Below are 20503 nucleotides of genomic sequence, written 5' to 3' on the forward strand. Positions count from 1 at the left end.
TTGATAAAGAACTTAATTTCAAAGAACTAAATATTGTTCATTTTATTTAGTCACTGGCAATGAGTCTCTGCTTCCAGGGTCACTTACCATTTATTATTAAACACATATAAAATCAATGCAGCTTCAGGGAGTATTAAGAACAAAGTCTTTAGCTTATGTCACCCTTCACTTGTAGGAGACTATTTTAATATCACTTTTAGATGTAGAACCAACTTAGAAACAAATCGATCTTGGAAACAATTCATAGAAACGTATTCTCCTTTATAAATCACTCACAGGTAGGACACTGCCCATAATAATAGAGGCTTATCGTAGTCGCAGCTTTGTTTGAATACAACAGCCTTTCCAGGGGCTGTTGTTTCTCTGTGCATTTTACTGGGAGAACTGGAGAGAGATTTTCAGTTCTCTGTAACCGAAAACATTTCTCAGCTGTTAGTGACAGAGGAAATGGACCCTGCTGCTTCCTAAGTGTTGGCTGTTTTTATCCCATTAGTGAAAGGTATCATTGAACAAAGGGGTGAAATCTCATCAGGATGAGAGGCTCTAGAGAACCCTGCGCCCTCTTGCAGTCCAGGAGCCCTTGGGGGCTGTCTGACTGACGGCTTATGCCCGGGGGGAGCAGGCCTAAGCCACCAGTCGGACATCTTTAGCACTGCCGCTAACCCAAGCCTGACCCGCAAGGGTAAGTAAACCACCCTTCCTAATGCCGCGACCCTTTAATACAGTTCCTCATGTTGTGGTGCCCCCCAGTTTCATTGTTACAAATTGAGCATAATTAAAGCATAATGATTAATTACAAAAACAATATGTAATTATATATGTGTTTTCCGATGGTCTTAGGCGACCCCTGTGAAAGGGTCGTTCAACCCCCAGAGGGGTCACGACCCACAGGTTGAGAACCGCTGCTCTAGAATCTTTGACCTATTTTTTCCCCCTTTCTGTCAACATTTTCCATCAATGTGTTCACAGGCTGTGACAAAGCAAACTTGAATGACAAAGGAGAAGAAGTGAATAATTAAAAAATGTTTTGACAAGTAAAAATGATGATATATCAGCATCAAATTAAGTATTCAACAAAGGAGAAATGGTCCTTAATTGTCAAATACCAAACCCCTAAACTTTGAGGTGGGAATGCTGGATGCACGTGGTGACCCAGATCACAGCACCTCACAGCAAAAGGTGACTGTCACCTTCACCTGAACTGCACTTTCTCTCAAACTCCCTTTAACCTGCACGACCGGTGTCTTCAGCCTCCTGTGACTTCCAGTAGTGGGTATCCTCCGTCCATCATTCTTTTATGATGGGACTGGCAATTTGGTGGTGGTGTTTTTAAGTCTCAGCAAAACAGTAATTTATGACATTTGTCCAAAAACCATCACAGTTCCAAGTTCAACAGTAAAAAGGAAAAAGAAAGCAGCAGTTGCTACGTTAGCGCTCAAGGCATTGTTTCCTAGAGGATTTCATGTCTACTGTTTGGTTCTCTGTTTCAGAGCACGAATTGGGTTTCAGACCCCCCAAAAAAACCTGTGGTGGAGGGGGAGTGTTGGGATTGTTGGGGGAGAACCCACGGTGGAAGAATACTGGGGAGTAACAAGAGGTTCGTTTCTCTGGTCAGACACCCAAGTGAGGAGGCAGTGATTCTGAGAACGTCTCACACAGAGAACGGGGTCCTGCTGCACCGAGAGCTGGGGAAGCAGCAGGAGCTGCTTTGTGGTTTGGAGATGACACAGAGACACTTCTCCAGGGACCTCAGGACCAGGTGTCAGTGCAGCTTGACCGGGACTCTTCCCTGATGCCAGAACTTAGAAAGCATTTTATTACATCATCACACAAGGCAACATGGAGGCTGGCATGGCTGTCCTAGGTGGTTAGAGCTAAAGCTGTCGAGGATCATGGCACTGAACTATTGAATGGGTTGAACTTGGTTGAGCACAATGAGGAAAAGGCTCCCTTTCCGCTCCCATCTCAGCCTTTAAACACGCTCTGCCCAGTTTCTCCTCACCACTCTGGCTGGCTTTTCACTCACTTTCAGAAATCAGAAAAGTCTCATTTTGAGGTATAAAGAAGTCTGACTCAATGTGAATAACAACTTTCATCATATAGTCATGTCAGAACGTCTCCCCTCCCTGCCCGGGGCTGACCTGGGAACCAGGCGGGGGAGGGTTGGCTTGTTGTTGCCTCCATCACATTCCCTCTTGCTCTGCATCCTTTCCTCCTACTAGGTTGAGGTCAACCCTGCTAACATTTTTTGGGGACACTCAGGGTACACGCCAATCCAGTCTTTCAAAGGGCAAATTAGTCCTTCAGAGTTACCAGGTTACTTTCTCTCTACAACCTGAAATAAAAATAACACTTCTTAAACAAAACAAAACAAAAAACCCAACAACAAGCAATTCCCAAGGCACACAGTTTAACCCTCTAACATCAGATTAAAAACAGTTAACTTACTTTTGGGTTTACCCTGGTTAAATCAATCAGGAAATTGAGCAATTATGTGTGTTTACTTAAATTATGTAGACAATTATCTTAATAGACCACATTGTTTTGCTTTTGTAGATCCAACTGGAGTCTGACTTGTGGTTTATTTATTTAAGTCCACAACATTTTGATGTGGCAATATTGGTGCAGCTCTTCTAATGTCAAGACATTAAAAAAAAAGGAAAAACCGTGTTAAATTTACAGTTTTAAAACATTACAATATCGGTAGAATAGACATCCCCATTCCTAAGTCTTGCCCCACCTTAACCCCATTCACAATGAAATGTTCCTTCTCTAAAAACAGCAGAAGAAATGTTAACATCTCTGGAGGGAGAAAAAACAAAGACCTGAAAAAGTAAAGTTCCAAGGAGTAGGACACTTCAGTTTTAACATTCATTCCTGTAACACCTCTCATCACTGCAGATTTGGGGGAGTCTGGCTGATTTATGGAATATTGCTGGATGGTGTGGTTCTCTTGTCCTAATACTCTTGAGACTATAGAAAATTGGGGACAAATACTCTTATGAGAACTTTATATCAATAGGCATATCAGGAAACAGAACTCAATGCATATGACTAATATTAACTGCAACCTGGATCAGACAAAAAGTATGATCATTTACAGAGTCCATTTATCTCATCCAAATGTGATTCAAGACTCCTGGCTTCTGTTCAATTACAAACTCCTCTGAATTGTCTGCATCTCTTTCTTTCTGTGAACCTTGCAGAGCCTCTATTTATGCCACCTCGTCTTCTGAATGCGGCCTTTCAATCTCCCATCGTGTCACCTTCTGACAACTTGTCCTTGTGCTCAATAGAGCTTTCTTATTTTTTCACTCATTCCTCCCCCAATTCAACAGGAAGAGGTCTTACTATTTTCCTTTATTTCTTTTCTTCATTTTTTGTCCCTTTGTGGGCCAGAGATTTCCCATCTCCACTGAATTTCTTATCCTCAGAATTAGACCTTCAAATTCAAGTCTTCAAATGGTAACAGTCTATTATATTAAATCTTTTATTACTCTCTAGTGAAGTTAATTTGTATAATTGCAGTATAAGATACAGTAAAATAGGAGAGATAATTAACAAGTTAATAATTCATCAACAATTACTACACACAGCATATGAACTAATTTTAAATGTCTGATTTGAATCCACTTTTAAGGAGATCAAATCCTACATAATAGAAGAGAAACATGCAAATTAACCATACCTCCGCTACGCTCAAGCCATGCCCACCAGCCATGCTCACCAGCCAATCAGGAGCGAGTATGCAAATTAACCCAACTAAGATGGCGGCAGCCACTGAGCTGGAGCGAGCAGGAGGCTTGGGTTGCCCCTGGCGATGGAGGAAGCCAAGCTTACCACCTGCCCTGGCCAGCCCTCAGCTCCACTTAAGGCTACAAAGTTTCAATTATAGAAGATAAATAAATCCCAGAAAAAAGAAAAAAGAAAAAAAAGGAGAGGCTGGGAGCTTGGGTCACCAGGGGGCATGGCCAGCCTGAAAACGGCCCTCAGCCCCCCCACCCAGGCTGGCCAGGCACCCCAGTAGGGACCCCCACCCTGAAGGGGGTGTGGCCAGCCTGAAAACAGCCCTCAGCCCCTCACCCAGGCTGGCCACACCCCCATGGGGTGAGGGTCCCCACTGGGGGGCTTGACCAGCCTTCAAACAGCCATCAGCCCCTCACCCAGGCTGGCCAGGCACCCCAGTGGGGACCTCTACCCTAAAGGGGGTGTGGCCAGCCTGAAAACAGCCCCTAGGCTGTTCAGGCACCCCAGCGGGACCCCCACCCTATTTCGGAACACCCTTCAGGGCAAACCAGCCAGCCCCCAACCGTGTACCAGGCCTCTATCCTATATAATAAAAGGGTAATATGCAAATTAACCCTAATAGCAGAACGACTGGGAATGACTGATCACTATGACACACACTGACCACCAGGGGGCAGACGCTCAATGCAGGAGCTGCCACCTGGTGGTTAGTGTGCTCCGACAGGGAGAGCTCTGCTCAGCCACAAGCCAGGCTGCCAGCTGCCAGCACAGTGGTAGTGGCGGGAGCCTCTCCTGCCTCCTCAGCAGCGCTACGGATGTCTGACTGCAGCTCAGGCCTGCTCCCCGCTGGCAAGTGGACATCCCCCAAGGGCTCCTGGGCTGCCAGAGGGATGTCTGACTGCCAGCTTAGGCCCGATCCCCCTGGGGAGCAGGCCTAAGCCAGCAGGTGGACATCCCCCGAGGGTTCCCAGACTGCGAGAGGGCACAGGCTGGGCTGAGGGATCCCCCAGAGTGCACAAATTTTTGTGCACTGGGGGCCTCTAGTGTTAAATAAGCAGGGCACATCTGTATAAGTCAGTGATCGGCAAACCGCGGCTCACGAGCCACATGCGGCTCTTTGGCCCCTTGAGTGTGGCTCTTCCACAAAATGCGACGTGCGGTTGCGCATGTACAGTGCGATTGAAACTTCATGGCCCATGCGCAGAAGTCGGTTTTCGGCCTGGGCGAGTCTATTTTGAAGAAGTGGCGTTAGAAGAAGTGGGGGGTGTCTGTCCGTTGGGCGACGGGTGACTCGGCGCAGGCGGGCCAGGGGATACGCAGCGCGGGGAAGGTACATTGTTTTGAGGTACATTCGCTGAGGTCGACCCCTTCCAGCTCTCCCATCCACGCTCGTCTATCTGAAACAAGTATACAAGACGAGTGTGGATGGGAGAGTTGGAAGGGGTCGACCTCAGCGAACGTACCTCAATCAGATTTAGGACGTTTTTACCAAAAGCCAGCTTAGGAGTACCCTAATTAAGTTAATAACAATGTTCCTACCTATATAGTTTAAGTTTAAAAAATTTGGCTCTCAAAAGAAATTTCAGTCATACTGTTGATATTTGGCTCTGTTGACTAATGAGTTTGATGACCACTGGTATAGGTCAATTCTAATGAGTGATTCATTAAAGTCACACCTGTTTGGAAGAATTGTGGCTAAATATACATCACTTGAAAATTACTATTTTAACAATTTTCAAGTGTACTGTGGCATTAAATACATTCACATTATGTGCAATCAGCACCCATCTTCTATTCAGAAACTCAGTATCCATGAAACACTCCCCAGGTCCTTCCCCCAAGCCCTTGGCAACCACCATTCTACTTTCCATCTCCACGATTTTGACTACTCTAGGTACCTCAAATAACTGGAATTATATAGTACTTGTCCTTTTGCGTCTGGTTTCACTTAGCAGAATGTCTTCAAGGTTCATCTATATTGTGACATCTGTCAGAATTTCACTCCTCTTTAAGATTGAATAATATTCCATTGTATGCATATGGCACATTTTGCTTATCTGTTTCTGTTGATGGACATATGGGTTGTTTCCATTTTTTGGTTATAAAGCCACACTTTTTAAAAAACAATTTTATTGAGTTATAATTTAACTCATATAATTTACATGCAATAAAAATGTGCTTTTTTAAAGCTTATCATTTGATAAATGTATACACCTACATAGTCACTGTCATAAGCAAGTCATAGAGTATTTCCATTACAGGCCTCCAGAAGTTTCCCTCGTCTCCTTCTGCAGTTAACTCTCCTACCCCAAACCTTCACATGGGTGCCACCGATCTGCTTTCTGTAAACTATAGATTAGTTTTCAGGCCTTATTAGACCTGAAGGCTCTAGGTCAGTAATGGGACAAAGAATTCATAATGAGGGTACATAAAATATCTACTTCTAGTCCTAAAGGAAGCAAGAAAATTATTCTACAATTTTTTCAGACTCAGAGCAGCCTCTTCCAACTTGTTTGTTGAAAATACTTTCCACATTTGTTCTTTGTTCCATTGTAATATGAATAGTAAGGACACGCAGTGCTCACCATCATAGGAAAAAAGAGAACATAGAAGTTTTCACCATCCCAAGATGCCTTGGCACATAGAACGCTGAAAGTCCACAAAAAGCAAATGATAGATCAAATTTGGTGTATTCAATTCTGCACGCTCTAAATTTCAGATGAGAAAATTAAGACTATGCCAAAGCAGGAAATTCAGGCTGCTCAGAGTGTTCATTGCTGCTTTCCATGACAGGGTCCTTGCAGGTTCCATTGTTAGAACTATCATAACGTTAGGTAAGTGACTCCTGCTGACAGCTGTTTCCGTTCATTTTCCCGAGACCAGCATTTGACACCTAGAACACAGCCAGGCCCATGTTTGGCAGTGTCTTCCCCTCCCAGCTGTTCTGATACTTTGGAAGGGTGAGGCCATGGCCAGTCGGTCACCTGGCTACACCCCTGGGTGGCCTGGCACCGCTTCTGCTCAGGATGGTTTCACCTAATCATTACCCTGATCTGATCATTAAAATGAAGATCCATCCCCATCAAACTTGCATAATAGGATTAACGATTCTTTACAAATAAAAGCTAAGTTGTGATCTTTGACTATGCTAGTTTCTGGATTCTTTTTTTTTTTTTTTAAATGAGTTGAAATGGAAAGATAGTGCCCTTTCCCTTTTTGGCAAGCAAGCCACCGTTCCTTAAATTCTTGACTCACCATATGGATTTCTAGATTCTTTTTGTTTTTGTTTCATTAACTCTTTTTATAGCCCTAGTTATTGAATAAAATTAGTTATTAGCTTAGCTTTTCTCAAGAAATTTTCACTTGTGTGCCTTCTCATTGTCTTACTATTGCTTTATAACGCTTTCCACATTCACTATATGTGGTACTTTGACAGTCAGATATTTTTCTGGTCCTGTATTCAGTAGGTCCTGTATTTATTTTTTTGCAATTTTAATATTTTCTGATTAATTATACCCTTAGGTGGTCTATATGCTGAATAATGTACATTTCCATTTTTGGTTACTTAACTGTCACTGTGATATACTATATATGTGGAAAATTTACATACCTTGTTAAACAAGAGAACTTTTCCCATCTAAATGATTAATATAAACATAGGCTTAAGGGCTAGGAAGCACTCTTTAAAAGTAATTTATATTCTTTTTCTAATTTTGAACCAAGTGCTGCAAATTAATTCTATAGGTTAACTTTTCTAAATATATGAGTGAGCAAACATGCTTACACCTTCTTTCATCTCTTCTCCAGGAGTTGGTGGGAAGTAAAGGTCTGAAATAAATAGATTTGGGAGGACACATTAGTAGAATCCGGCTATGTGCCGTATACTGAAGTGCGTGTTGTTGGACTGAGCCAAGCAGGTGAGGCAAGAGTGGCAGGAAGCCTGTGGCTTCGCCAGATCGGTGGCGATGTTAGGAAGCTAGACTTTGGCTCATGGGAAGGAGATAGCTGGAAAGTCAGCTAAGGTTGCTGACAGGAAATACTAAGTGAAGGGGTTTAGGGAATAGTAAGTGGGAGCTGGATTCTCTTTAAAAAGCAGTCCGACTCAAGTACCAGGAGCGAAAGGAAAGGGTGCGCGTATGGAAATGGGGCTGCAGCCTGGGTGGGACATGGTCTACCGATGGTTGTCCTGGAGGCCGTGGAGCAGCTTGCAGTTTCCAGGTACCACATGGGAGGAGAGGTGTGTGGAAGGCATTGAAGAAATGTTGCTTCGTTATAATTTACCTGGTGACAAGCATCCTACAATTTAAACTGTTTTCTCCTGTTACTCCTTCATGTTTACAGTAATTATTTAAAATGTACAAAAGCACCAACTAACAATTTGTTTCACACCATAGTTTCTTTTTTTTAAATATATTTTTATTGATTTTTTTACAGAGAGGAAGAGAGAGAGATAGAGAGTTAGAAACATCGATGAGAGAGAAACATCGATCAGCTGCCTCCTGCACATCCCCCACTGGGGATGTGCCCGCAACCCAGGCACATGCCCTTGACCGGAATCGAACCCGGGACCCTTCAGTCCGCAGGCCGATGCTCTATCCACTGAGCCAAACTGGTTTTGGCTCACACCATAGTTTCTTGCTAATCTCATCACTGTCCCCACAAAGTAGTATAATCAGTTTTCTCATAGGCATCTTCCTTTGGAGGACTTTTATAGATTATGTTGAGTGCCAAAGTTATTATAGGTGTGCAAAAATAAATTGACTAAGAAAAGTGATTTAAATCTTGTGTTTTGCAATGGAGTATTCATAATTTAAAAAAAAAAATCCTCACCCAAGGATATGTTTGTATTGACTTTAGAGAGAGAAAGAGAAAGAGAGAAACATCAATCGGTTGCCTCCCATACATGCCCCCACCAGGGATTGAACCTGCAACTCAGGTATGTGCCCTGATAGGGAATCGAACCTGAAGCCTTTTGGGATGCTGAACAATGCGCCAACCAACTGAGCCACCTGGCCAGGGCTGCAATGGAGTATTCAAAGTGTCTGGGGGTGATATCAGGTAATTTGAATTTAATTAAAAGTAAAAAGCATTCTATGTGGAAATTTTCACTAAAATAAAATCCTGAGGCCACTAAAGCTAAACCAGTAGCAATTTATGTGTAAGCAGGTGAAAAATTTGACAATGTTACATGTGAGTCCTAAGAGTAAGTAATTTTCATTTCCACTAACACATTCTGCACAGACAAATGGAGATACCAGTAAGGAAAAAACCCACAATTTTGCTTTAGCTGTGTACCTAATCAGGAGAGTCCGAGCCACTTTGATAGTGTTTCCTAACTTTGTGTGTGTAAATACATAGAGAAAAATAGATCTTTGATACTTTTAGAGCAGTGGTCACCAACCTTTCAGACCTCATGGACCACCAGTGGTTCGCGGACCACCGGTTGGCGACCGCTGTTTTAGAGCATCACTTTTGAGTAATGTTCAGATAGGTGAATATTAGCTAAGCTAGACTATTTTTCTCATCAACCCCAAAGCTATTAACCATGGGGTAATTAGTTCTAGCTGTTGGCCAAGTAGAGCACAACATCTGCTCATGAAAATAGAGAGGGAACAATATTGCCTTTAAATAATTATCAACAGTTTCTTAAGCTCAGTGATAGATGTATTTTGGTTAATATGGAACAAATCATTGAAATAAGAGACAACATTCTTTGGCATAGTAAATAGGAAATTTTGGTATTAACATGTATTCTTGAGGCTAGGTTTCCAAGACATGGACAAAGCATACTGAGAAAATCTTACTTTATATTATTAACTTCAGATTTATTTTTCAAAGTATAAATTCATCTTTCATGATCCAACCACGGCCCACTTCCTAAATGAAGTATGTGATTACTACAGGCCAAAGATCAACCCCAATCAACCTCTTTAGCTGTAGACTGGCTCAAACCATTCTGTCTAACAAGACCCAGAACCAAAGTTTAGACCTTGGATACAAACTCTTGTGAACCCTTCAAGTGCTACTTGTTAAAACCCCACCCCAAATCTTGGATCAGACAGACAGATTTGAGCCTTACCTCCGGTCTTCTTGCAGTCAACTGACAGATTAATCTCCATTCTTTTCTCTAGTGCCATAGTATTGGCTACTATGTGCTCCAGGCAGCAGACCCTGTCTGGTAACTGTCCTACGTATATATTGCCTCTACATACTCACACACTCTTATAATCACACGTACTTTTCTCCCCATTTTCTTTTATTATGGCAATATACATATAAAATTACCATCGCAACCATTTCAAGTATACAACTCAGGGCATTAAGTACATTCATATTTTTGTGCAACCGTCCATCGCCAGAATTCTTCCCATCTTGCAAAACTGAACCTATATGCCCCTTAGTAACTCTCTACTCCCATTCATACCTTTTATTTCGTATAAATGGTTTCCTTTGGTCTTATCACTACAACTGCATTGTAAATCTCTTGTAAGGAGCAGCTGTGTATTACTTATGTAACATACAGATATGGTACTTACTGTCAGGCACTGTTCTAAGTGCTTTGCAAATATTAACTTACATAGCTATTCAGTTTTGCATGTTCCAGAGGGTCTAGCTAGCACGAGCTTCGCACGTGGGAGACCTTAGGTATTTGTGGAATGCATTTCGGTATCATTTAAGCATTTCCAACTGACTCGGCCTGTTGTTCTGGTTGGAAAGATACAACAGGAGCAGGCTACCCTGGGGAAGTGACTTGTGCACAATCTGACGCTAGGTCGCAAGATTAAAGAAGCTCTTTACTTTGGCCTCATTTAGGCCCGGTACCCACAGAGAAGCCAAGAGGGAGGCTGTTTCTGAGTCACAGAGACTACACGCAGTGACCTAATGCAGGTCAGGTTATCCCTTCTGTGGGGACCCACGGTCGATCCCGCGAAGATTCTATCGAGGGAAGCCCCAGGCTGGGCGGCCCAGGGCGGAACCCAGCCGGCGCCTGGATGGGGCGGGGCCAGCGGGCGGGGCGGGGCCAGCGGGCGGGGCGGGTTCCGAGGGCGGGGCCCGGGGACGGGGCGGGGCGGGCGCGTCCGCACCGGCGGCGATGGCGGCGGACGGCGACTGGCAGGATTTCTATGAGTTCCAGGACCCGGCCCGCAGCCCCCAGGACCAGGAGAACCACAGCGCGGGCCCCGAGGCCGCGCCCGGGCCGGGCGGGGCAGGCGGCGGCTTTCCGGCGCTGGCCCGCAGCCTGGAGGAGAAGCTGAGCCTGTGTTTCCGCCCCTCGGGTCCGGGCGCCGAGCCCCCGAGGGCGGCCGTGCGGCCCATCACCGAGTGCAGCCTCCTGCAGGGGGACGAGTGAGTGCGGGCCCGGCCGGGAGCGGGCGGGAGCCTCCCCTGCCCTCGCCCCGTCCGCCGGCCCGGGGTCCGCTGCCCGGCGGGACCCCGGCGGCAGGCTCCGCCCCGCGCCCTCCTTCCGTCTCCTGGGCCGCGAGTCCCCGCCCCTCCCCGTCGCCCTGCTCCCTCCCCGGGCCCTTGGCCTCTGCGCGCCGGCGATTTAAACCCCCTGCTGCCTCGCGCCCCACCTTAAACCCCGCCACTGTCCGCCGCCGCCTCCTGCCGTGAAACCGACCCTGGCTTGGGGGAGCGGGAGTCTCCTTGTAGAGCCCGTCTAGAGGCAGGACCTCCTCGGCTCAGGTGTAGCCATTCATTCATTCAACAGCAGTTACCCAGTCCGTTAAGTGCCTGAGGCTGCTTCGCACTGGGCATACGTAGGGCACAACCTAGGCTGGGAACTAGGTTTATAAACACATATTTGTCTGAGTGTGACAAATGCTCTAGTGGATAGATGTGTAAAATTTAGGAGATTTAAAAGTGTGTGTGTGTGTGTGTGTGTGTGTGTGTGTGTGTGTGGTGGGGAGCCAGGAAAGACTTGATAGAGAAAGAAACGGGAAAATTGGATCCTGGTGGGAGTGGGAGTTTGCTTGGCAGGTGAAGAAAGGCCTAGCATTCTAGCTCGAGGATGCAGCACGTGCAAAGGTACCAGTGCTGAAGCAGCATTAAGCCACAGCAATTTACTGGGTCCACCTGAGAGCCCGGGTATGGTGCAGGCTGCCACAGAAGCAAAAAGGAAGAGCTGTGCTTATGAATAGCTGGGATCTTCTGTTCTGGTGGGGAAGACCAATGCATAAATTGGTAATTATTACCGAATTATCTAAGTGTAACAATGGGGAATTCACAGGGTTTTATGAGAGCTGGGAGAAGGAAGAGATAAGAGTTCCTGGGGGCACTTTCTTTTAACCACTTTGAATCCCAATTATAATTTGGTTAAGTAAGGATTGTGATTATGTACCACAGGACCAAAAGGGAGTTAAAAATGGTGAGAGTAAAAAAACTTCAGCAAATGTAATGTCAGGGAGAGGCGCCTCTGGAGAGGCTGAGGGTGAAATTACTGGAGTAAATAACTGAGGACGTGGGTGTGGATGGGTTTTCAGAACATTGTTGGGATGGAGAGAATGGAGTTTAGGGAAGAACTCATGAGACAAAGCTCCATGGGCTTAGTAAGGGGCTTCTAGCTTGATGATCTCCTTTCCTCTGTGAGGCAGATTATCAGGAATAAGGTAGGAAGCTTGAGAAGGGGGGGTTGGGAATGGGTGCCTGTAAGCATGACTTAGCAGTGGTTTGGGCCCAGCTATGTTTGGAGACTGTATTGTTTAATTTTACCTTTGTACAGTGTTCAGGTGTAGAGGGAGGAATTTATGATTGGATGTTGTACACAAAGATATGCACTCAGTGGCAATATGTGACATTTTAAAAATTCTATTCCCCAAAAGAAGACAGTATTAAGTGTGTATGTGTATATCTATCTATCTATCTATCTATATATATATATATATAATTATATACTCTGAATCACTAGACTCAGGACATATTCTGGATTTTAAAATTATACTTATTACGAGTTTGGGTTTATCAACAGTAACCTCTCAAAACAGATTAGTGGTTCGTACACAGATAGTTAAAGTTCCTTTTTGTTTCACTTGTTCTGTCTGGAAAGTAGTGTGTTTTAGCCTTTGCTTAAATCTTAGGATGATGAAAAACTTAAAAACAATTTTTGTTACTCTTGAAAATGGTTTTTAGTAGATGACATGTTGGTAATGTGTGTGGCTTGGCTTAGGAATGCATGAGAAATCTCTCTTTCCCAGGGCCTGAGCTGGTTACTCTCATTATCCCCTTTCTATTGCATAAATCTGCTTCGCATTGCTTGTTAGAGTCCATTTCATGCTCCTTTCTCCGGGGAGAGTTGAGAATTCTTGCCCTCAGATATTGCCTTGAATATCTTCGGGCATTTTATTGAACTTTTCTGGGTCCCAGTTTTAGTTTTGGTTAAATACAGGGATTGCACTTATCTGCTAAGGCTTTACGCTAGAAGGGTCTCCTGTAGGATTCAATGTTGGTGGGACTTTGACCTTGGAAAGAGCTGTTTCGCCAGTTGTTTATGACTGCTCGTAATCCTTGGCGATAAGGATGAAGGCAAGTCCTGTCTTAACTGGAGAATTCTAGAAATCTTTCATTTCAGTGGGCCCTACTTCCTTCCAACTACAATTGTCCTGACCTTGGTGGAGATAGAGGACTATTGATTGTCCTGCCCCTTCTGGACAGATCAAATTCAGTCACAGTTACGTTTGCTAGGTGAGCATTCCAGTCCACTTGTCCTTTTATCACAGCCTCATGTATGAAGGGGCAGACAAGCCATCCCCCAAAACTCTGGGCTTTCTTCACCTTCTAGAGAATATGCTACTGGGGTTTCTGGCCAGGCTTAGGTGTATACTCAGTAATTCAGTATTTGAAAATCTCGCACCCAGGAAGGTGTGGGCCTCAAACCCAGCCCATTTCACAGTCCAGAAGGGTTCCTTCCAGTGTGAGCATGTTGGCAGGAGAGGAGATTATGATTCCAACAGAGAGGGGAATAGGGATGAACCAAGCATATGGGAGATCTGCTGGGTAAACAGGCCAGTTTTCCAGAGCCTTTGGGTTTACATTTTCAATGAGGCGAAATGTACGTTCCAAAGCCAAAAACATCATGTTGGGATTTTATGGTTTTGGCAGTTGTGGTCCTATTGCTTCATCTCTTTAGCACCAAATCCCAATGCATTAAATCAAGCATGTTGCTTCTTTATTTTGAAGCTTGTGTTCTTATTTCTAGGCCCCTAGTGGTCTTGCTTTTGTATCCTAATGGCTCACACACTTGTAAATAACCCCCACCTAATTATGTCATGGCTTATTCACAGTTAGATACCCGTTATAAATTTTAGGGTGTTTTTTCTTTAAGACATATATGTGCATACCTCTAGCTGGCAAGTAGCTTGTAGCTGTAATGTTTAACTTTACTTCAATTAAATTTCCTGTCATTTATATCTCCCAAGTCAATGTTTTTCATAGAAGGTCATGTTTTATTATGCTGGTTATTACCTTGGTACCGAAACCTTCATTTTGGTCGTGAAATTGGAGTTCGCTGTCCTTATCTAGTGTGCTTTGGGACTCAATACAACTCATTTAAATTAATATGTAGAGTAATTGAGCTGAAGGGATGTCTGTGTTTCTTGTTCAAGCCTCTCATTTTGTAGAAGGGAGGCTAATGTAGAGAGGTTAAAGGACATGGCCCAAGACTCATTGAGGAAGATGGAGACGAGTCTATGTTTTCCTGCATTTTCGTCAAGTGCTCTGTTGCCTCGCACAAGTGCTGCTTGAGGTGGGGTAGCTTCACTGCATATCGCCTGTGTGGATTATATTTGAACTCCCTTTCTTTCCCCTTTCATTTTATCAGTTTTAGTCCTTGGTCTATTATATTACAAGTTAGATATTCAACCCTGCTCTAACATTACAACCGAATCCTTTTTCCTAGAAGGGATAACAGGTCTGCTAGAGAGATTATTTACTCTATGGAATGGTCTATATTGTTTGCAGCTTGTAGGAAATTAAAGCACAGTGTGCTTCTACCAGGTTGCAATGACTCAACTTCCCGGTGCTTTAGTTTCCTTGTCTGTAAAATGGGGGGATAATGATGGTTCTTCCTAATACTGGCTTTTTAAAATAATTGATTTGACAGAGAGAGGAAGAGAGAGAAAAACATCGATTGGTTGCCTCCTGCCTGTGCCCTGCCTGGGGATGGAACTCACAACCTTCTGGTGCAAGGGGTGATGCTCCAACCAACTACGCCACACAGGCCAGGGCAATATTGCTTTTGAGAAGTAAGTGAGTTAATATGTAAGTTGTTTAGAATAGTGCCTGGCACATGTTACCATGGAAAGTGTCAGTTATCAACCTGGGAGAGTTTTCCATTTCACTCCATCTTCCCTCAGGACTTCTTGTCAGCCAATTACACAGTTTTCATTTAGTCTTATTTAGGATGCTCTACGTTGTTGATGTTTTCTGAGAAACAGTGGGCTTTTTTTTTTTCTTTGATATTTTTTGTTTTTCTTTCATGGTGGAAATGGATATTTATTTAATAAAAGACATATAGAATGCTAACTTTCGTTGACGGTAGTTTTCTTCTTTTTAAGGATTTGGAATGCCCTGACAGATAATTACGGAAACGTAATGCCTGTGGACTGGAAGTCATCCCATACCAGGTCCCTGCACTTGCTCACTCTGAACCTCTCAGAAAAAGAGGTAAGTTGGGGATTGAACCAGTAGTTTCTTAATAACTGAGTCTGATAATGGAACTAACAAGGAGCATTTCTATTAACCAACATTCATGAGCGGCCTCTTATTTCCAAGCAGTTGGACTGGCCCTCTGTGGCCATAAACCACCTATTAGCACTTCCCTCCAGTGCTTCCCCAGCACACACTCCCTTTTTTATGTTTAGCTAAATTTTCATCACCTGTGTATGAACATCAATAACCGGCCTGTTTTTTCCCCCGCCTTAAATAACATGATTTGCTGAGAACACTCAGTGAGAATCCTAGCCTTTGGTTTAATACAAAATCATGTGCTACTTAGTGATGGGGATGCATCCTGAGAAATGTGTGGTTAGATTTCCGTGTCGTGTGAACATCATAGAATGCCCGTACACAGCCCTGTATGGTATAGTCTACTGCACACCTGGGCTGCTAGCCTGTGCAGTATGCTACGTTATGAAATAACACAGGATTAAATCCAGCACAAGAGAAACTGATCTAATTAAGAGACACCAGAAACATGAGATGTATGAGGAATAACATGGCGCACTGATTTACAGCAAACATTTTTTTATAATTAGAATATACTCTAAAATAATGATAAAAAGTATACTGCAGTAAATACATAAACCAGTATCGTAGTTGAGTATTATCATAATCGGGTAATAGTGCAGATCATAATTATATGTGCTATATTTTTATACAGCTGGCAGCACAGTAGGTTTCTTTACACCAGCATCTCCACAAACACCTGAGTGATGCGTCACTAGGCAACAGGGACTTTTCAGTTGTATTATAATCTTAGGGGACCACTCTGGTCTGTGTGGTCAGTTGTTGACCCAAACATTGTTAGGTGGCACATGACTGTATTGAGGTACTGGAATATCAACAGAGTTAACTTTTTGATGAATTTAATGATTTGCTTGTTGCCTAAAGGCTATGTATTGGGATTATTGGGGAACTTTTGAAAGACATTTCAGTTCTGGGCTTTTAAATGTGTTCTTGGCTAACTCTCTGAGGTTGCTGTACTTGCTTGGTGTTATAAAGTGAAGATGCCTGTGGGAGAAAAACGAGCACAGGTGATAAGGCAGCAAGGGGGGACAGAAGAGGGAAGATAATTGCTTTTAGTGGAAAATCACAGTGTTGTTTAAGCTGAGGAGAAACTTAGCTAAATTATGTCAGTTTCAGGGCTGGCTGTTTAAGTTCCTCATCAAAGAGCAGCGCAAACCCATGCCGGATATTTTGGCATGCTCTTGTTTCATTAGTGTATTTGTGCAGTTATTGGGAGCTTAATGCAGTAAGCCTGTCAGTATGTTAAATAGTATTGTTAAGGTTTTGTGAAAATGGTTTTCTTAACATGTGATTCAGAAAAGCTTGCTATCCAGTATTTTCTAGTAAAATACAGAATTCTAGTAAAATACTTCCCAGTTTTCAAGTAGATGTAGAATTCTTACTGTTTGCGCTAATTATTGACCCCAGTAAGCTGTTTTGCAGACTGACCTGACATACGAGTAATGAAAAGGAATGCAACCAGATATCTTATGCTCTGTCTTCTGTTTATTTAGAGCCAGGCTGTCATTTTGGACTTAGTTCCAAGTTTCCCTTCCTCTCCGAAGCTTCCTATTACTGATGTAGCCTTTGCTGATCTCATGGAATTATGATTTTAGACTCGAAAGGGACTTGAAAGAACACTTAATCCAACCTCTCACTTGGGGGGAATCCCCATCTACAGCATGTCTGACAGATGGTCAGTTAGCCATGGCCTGAATCCTTGTACAGAAGGAAAATGCACTCCTCTCTGTGGGAATCCGTTACACATGTAGGGTGTGAAAACCCTACAGAACTTATTGGTCCCATAGAAATTTAGCCCCATTGTCTCCTAGGTGCTAGTCCCCACAGTGCTCTGCTCATGTCTCTAATCACTATTGTGTTCCCTTATTATTCATACTAGAGGCCCGGTGCACAGATTTGTGCACCAGTGGGGTCCCTCGGCCTGACCTGCACCCTCTTGCAATCTGGGACCCCTCGGGGGGTGTCATAGAAAGTTGGTTTTGGCCTGATCCTTACAAGCCAGGCTGAGGGACCCCCCATCGGTGCACAAATCCTTGCACTGGGCCTCTAGTATGCATATAAGATCTTTTGGTTAATCTCTTCCAGCTCTCCCCCCTTCTCCCTTCCCTCTGAGATTCATCAGTCTGTTCCATGTTTCCATGCCTGTGGTTTCTGCTACTGTGTTGAATGTCTGCCCCCTGGTGGTCAGTGTGCATCATAGCTACCGGCCAGTCAGCCGGTCGCTTAGGCTTTTATATATATAGATGTCTCTGGGCTGTCATTAGATTGTGACCTCCTCGTAGTGTCTTTGTATTTGTCTCTTTAGTAACTACCACTGTGCCTGGCATGTTGTCAGCACTAAGACAAGTGTTTGTTTACCTCCTGGAAGCATTCTTTGGATTATTCCAATTGTAAATGAAGGTCCATAGGAAATTATTTTGACAAAGGGAGAAGAAATTTGCTGGCATCTAGTATAGTCCAAATTCTTCTGTGGGCACATTATTTCCCATTTGAGACAGCTTCCTTTTCATAGAGGGAAACAGCACCAGCAGCTCTAACCCTGGCACTGAAGGAGTGATGTTTGGAATGCTTGGCGAAGAGAAGGCACGTTGATGCCGAACGGGAGAGTGAATAATGATACCCTGACAGCCAAGGCTAGCTCTCATAGTCCGAAAGGGATTCCAGCCCTTAACATATGTCATCTCCGTGTGGAGTGGGCTTGGCCCCCTTCCTGGAATGATGATCTGGGGTCATTATTTTTGTTGTCATGGAAATTTGTTCTATGGTTTACTGGTATCACTCACATGTTTTGGCAATAGCTGTAAGCCTATTGTAAATACAGTGCCTTCCTGATCATGCTTATACATAGAGTGCTTCTGAGTCGTTTGCCTTAGGAGCATCTCCTGTGCCATCCGTCCCCCACCATGAACATTTTTGCAAGGACTTCAGCTTTGTTTACGCACCTTTCTATCTTTAAGAGTAGAAACACTAAGATAATAACGTCTTCCTTAGGAGTGATTTTCAAATTAAAACTTTTGTCTATAAGGGGCAACTTATCTATAAGGGGAAAAATAAAACAAAACTATGGTCTTCAAGTTAAAACATAGAAGAGTGATTGATGGGGGTGGATGGGTGGCTGTTACAATTTAAAGATCAGTGAAGGTAATTGTTATGTCTACTCCGTATCATCCATACGTCATTGTGATCACACTGGAATTTTTCATCTCTGTGTCTCCAGTTTTGAAATCAAACATCCACTCTCAAGAGCCTAATCTCTTGACCAAGTATGTCAAGCTCAAAGGCCAACATGGGCCAAATAAACGAGGCATGCAGCCCGTGGGCTGTGAGTTTGACATGCTTGCTCTTGACCTTCTTATTTAAAAGGATAACTATTATAGTTTAAAAAGTATATTAGAATTATAGGACTTAACATGGAAAAGCACCCTCTGCCCTACTTACCCATCTTTGGTTCCCACTTACCAGAGGCAACCACTTTCAGGTACTTCACCTATTTCTTCTAACAGATAACATACTCATATCATTTTATTTGATTTTTCAATTTCCAGAGGATGAGGGTTTAGCTCTCCCATAGTCCTCCCTCTAACCCCAACACCATAGCCCTCATAAAAATTTACCTTTCCCCTATCTTCCCAATATTTTTATATCAAAATATTGGGTTAAATTAATCGCCATTTATATTGATTATTTAAATATTCACAGGTGATCCATTTTACTCTACATTATGATTAAATTTTCACTTGTAATTTTTTTCTTAGGGTAATTTTAATTGTCTTTTTGGTGATTTATTTAGGTTATCATTAGCTCACTAATTCAGCCTCAACAAAGCCATAAAACTAATTTTAGTAATTGAAATACACTAATTCCTCTCTCTTTTTCCTAATGCCTTTCTTGATGTCCTCAGCAGTTAACAATTCTAATCTGAACTAGTTACTCTAGTTCAGCTTCACAGCCATCATTCTGAGATCTTCACTATCATTACAAGAATTCCCTTCACCTCTTTCATGTATTAGATCCCATGTCTTCTTCCTTTTTGGTTTTCCTCCTGGTTTTAATGGAGCATATTCTGCAGTAGCTTTCTGAGAAAGGGTACATGAGAAGTCAGTTTTTTGTCCGGAAATTTCTTTATTCTGAATCCTCACCTAGTTGTTTAGCTGGGATTCTAGAGTGGGCTTAATTGAAATGCAGAAATTATATTCATTGTTCTCTAGCTTCTGTTGTTGCTGTTGAGAATTGAAGTGACATTTGATACCTGGTCCTTTTAATGTGATGGTTTTCTCCCCCTGGGAGCTTTCAGGTTCTTTTTCTCACACAGTGTTCTAAAACTTCACAATGACATGCAGAAGGCCATGGCCAGGCCTCCTAGGCTGACGGTGCATTGAGAAACAGAATGAGCAGGTGTGTCATCCCTGTGGTACAGCATGGAGCTGCAGTCTGTGGGAGTAGATAGAGCCTGGAGTGCTGACACGGCTGCTCTCCCAGCCTCAGGTTCTGAAAGGCAGCACACCTGTGTTCCTTTGCGCGCCTCACTTGCAGGTTTCTTACCTTGTGGGCTTTGTTCACCATTAAACTTCTCATGATCCTGTATGAGGAACTAGGGAGGAAGTAGGGAGCTACAATATTCAATTGTATCCTCAATGTTATGTGTATTCTCTGCACTAGTAAATAAAATAATTTTCCCAGGTAAAATGCTATTTTTAAAATTATGTGCCAGCTGATAGAAACACATGGTTGCTTCTTACATGGTTCATTGCTGCCCATTTGTTCTCTGGGAACTCAGTGTGTGCTACTTCTTGAAGAATGGAGTTCTAATGTTGGTTCTTTCCTCATCTGGATAGTCATGTCATGTTACCTAGGTGACAGATAGATGGTCACGTGTGCATTTTAATCTGCTGAGTTTTCCAGGCAAGGTCTTCACAGTGACTCCCAGTACTAAACCCCAAGTCATTGGAAAGGGGCTGTTTCTGTTGGTATGGACAGGGTTAAGGGACACCAGCTAGGCCTGGTGTGATGCCCC

The 20503-nt window shown here is 43.4% G+C and overlaps 1 protein-coding gene across 4 annotated transcripts in view; it reads left to right on the top strand.

Moving 5' to 3' along the window:
• The first annotated feature begins 10808 nt into the window (after window positions 1-10808).
• FEZ2 (fasciculation and elongation protein zeta 2) overlaps window positions 10809-20503 on the top strand; it is a 37630-nt gene continuing 27935 nt past the window's right edge. For 3 of the 4 annotated variants that reach the window (XM_081100912.1, XM_081100914.1, XM_081100915.1), the window contains exons 1-2: window positions 10815-11094; window positions 15300-15408. In XM_081100912.1, coding sequence (XP_080957038.1) covers window positions 10841-11094; window positions 15300-15408 — 363 coding nt within the window. In that variant the 5' untranslated portion in view covers window positions 10815-10840. Of the gene's footprint in view, window positions 11095-15299; window positions 15409-20503 lie in introns of all 4 variants that reach the window. The other variant, XM_081100913.1, reaches the window with a different exon arrangement.

The sequence above is a fragment of the Myotis nattereri genome, assembly GCF_964212035.1.
Source record: "Myotis nattereri genome assembly, chromosome: 10".
Taxonomy (NCBI): domain Eukaryota; kingdom Metazoa; phylum Chordata; class Mammalia; order Chiroptera; family Vespertilionidae; genus Myotis; species Myotis nattereri.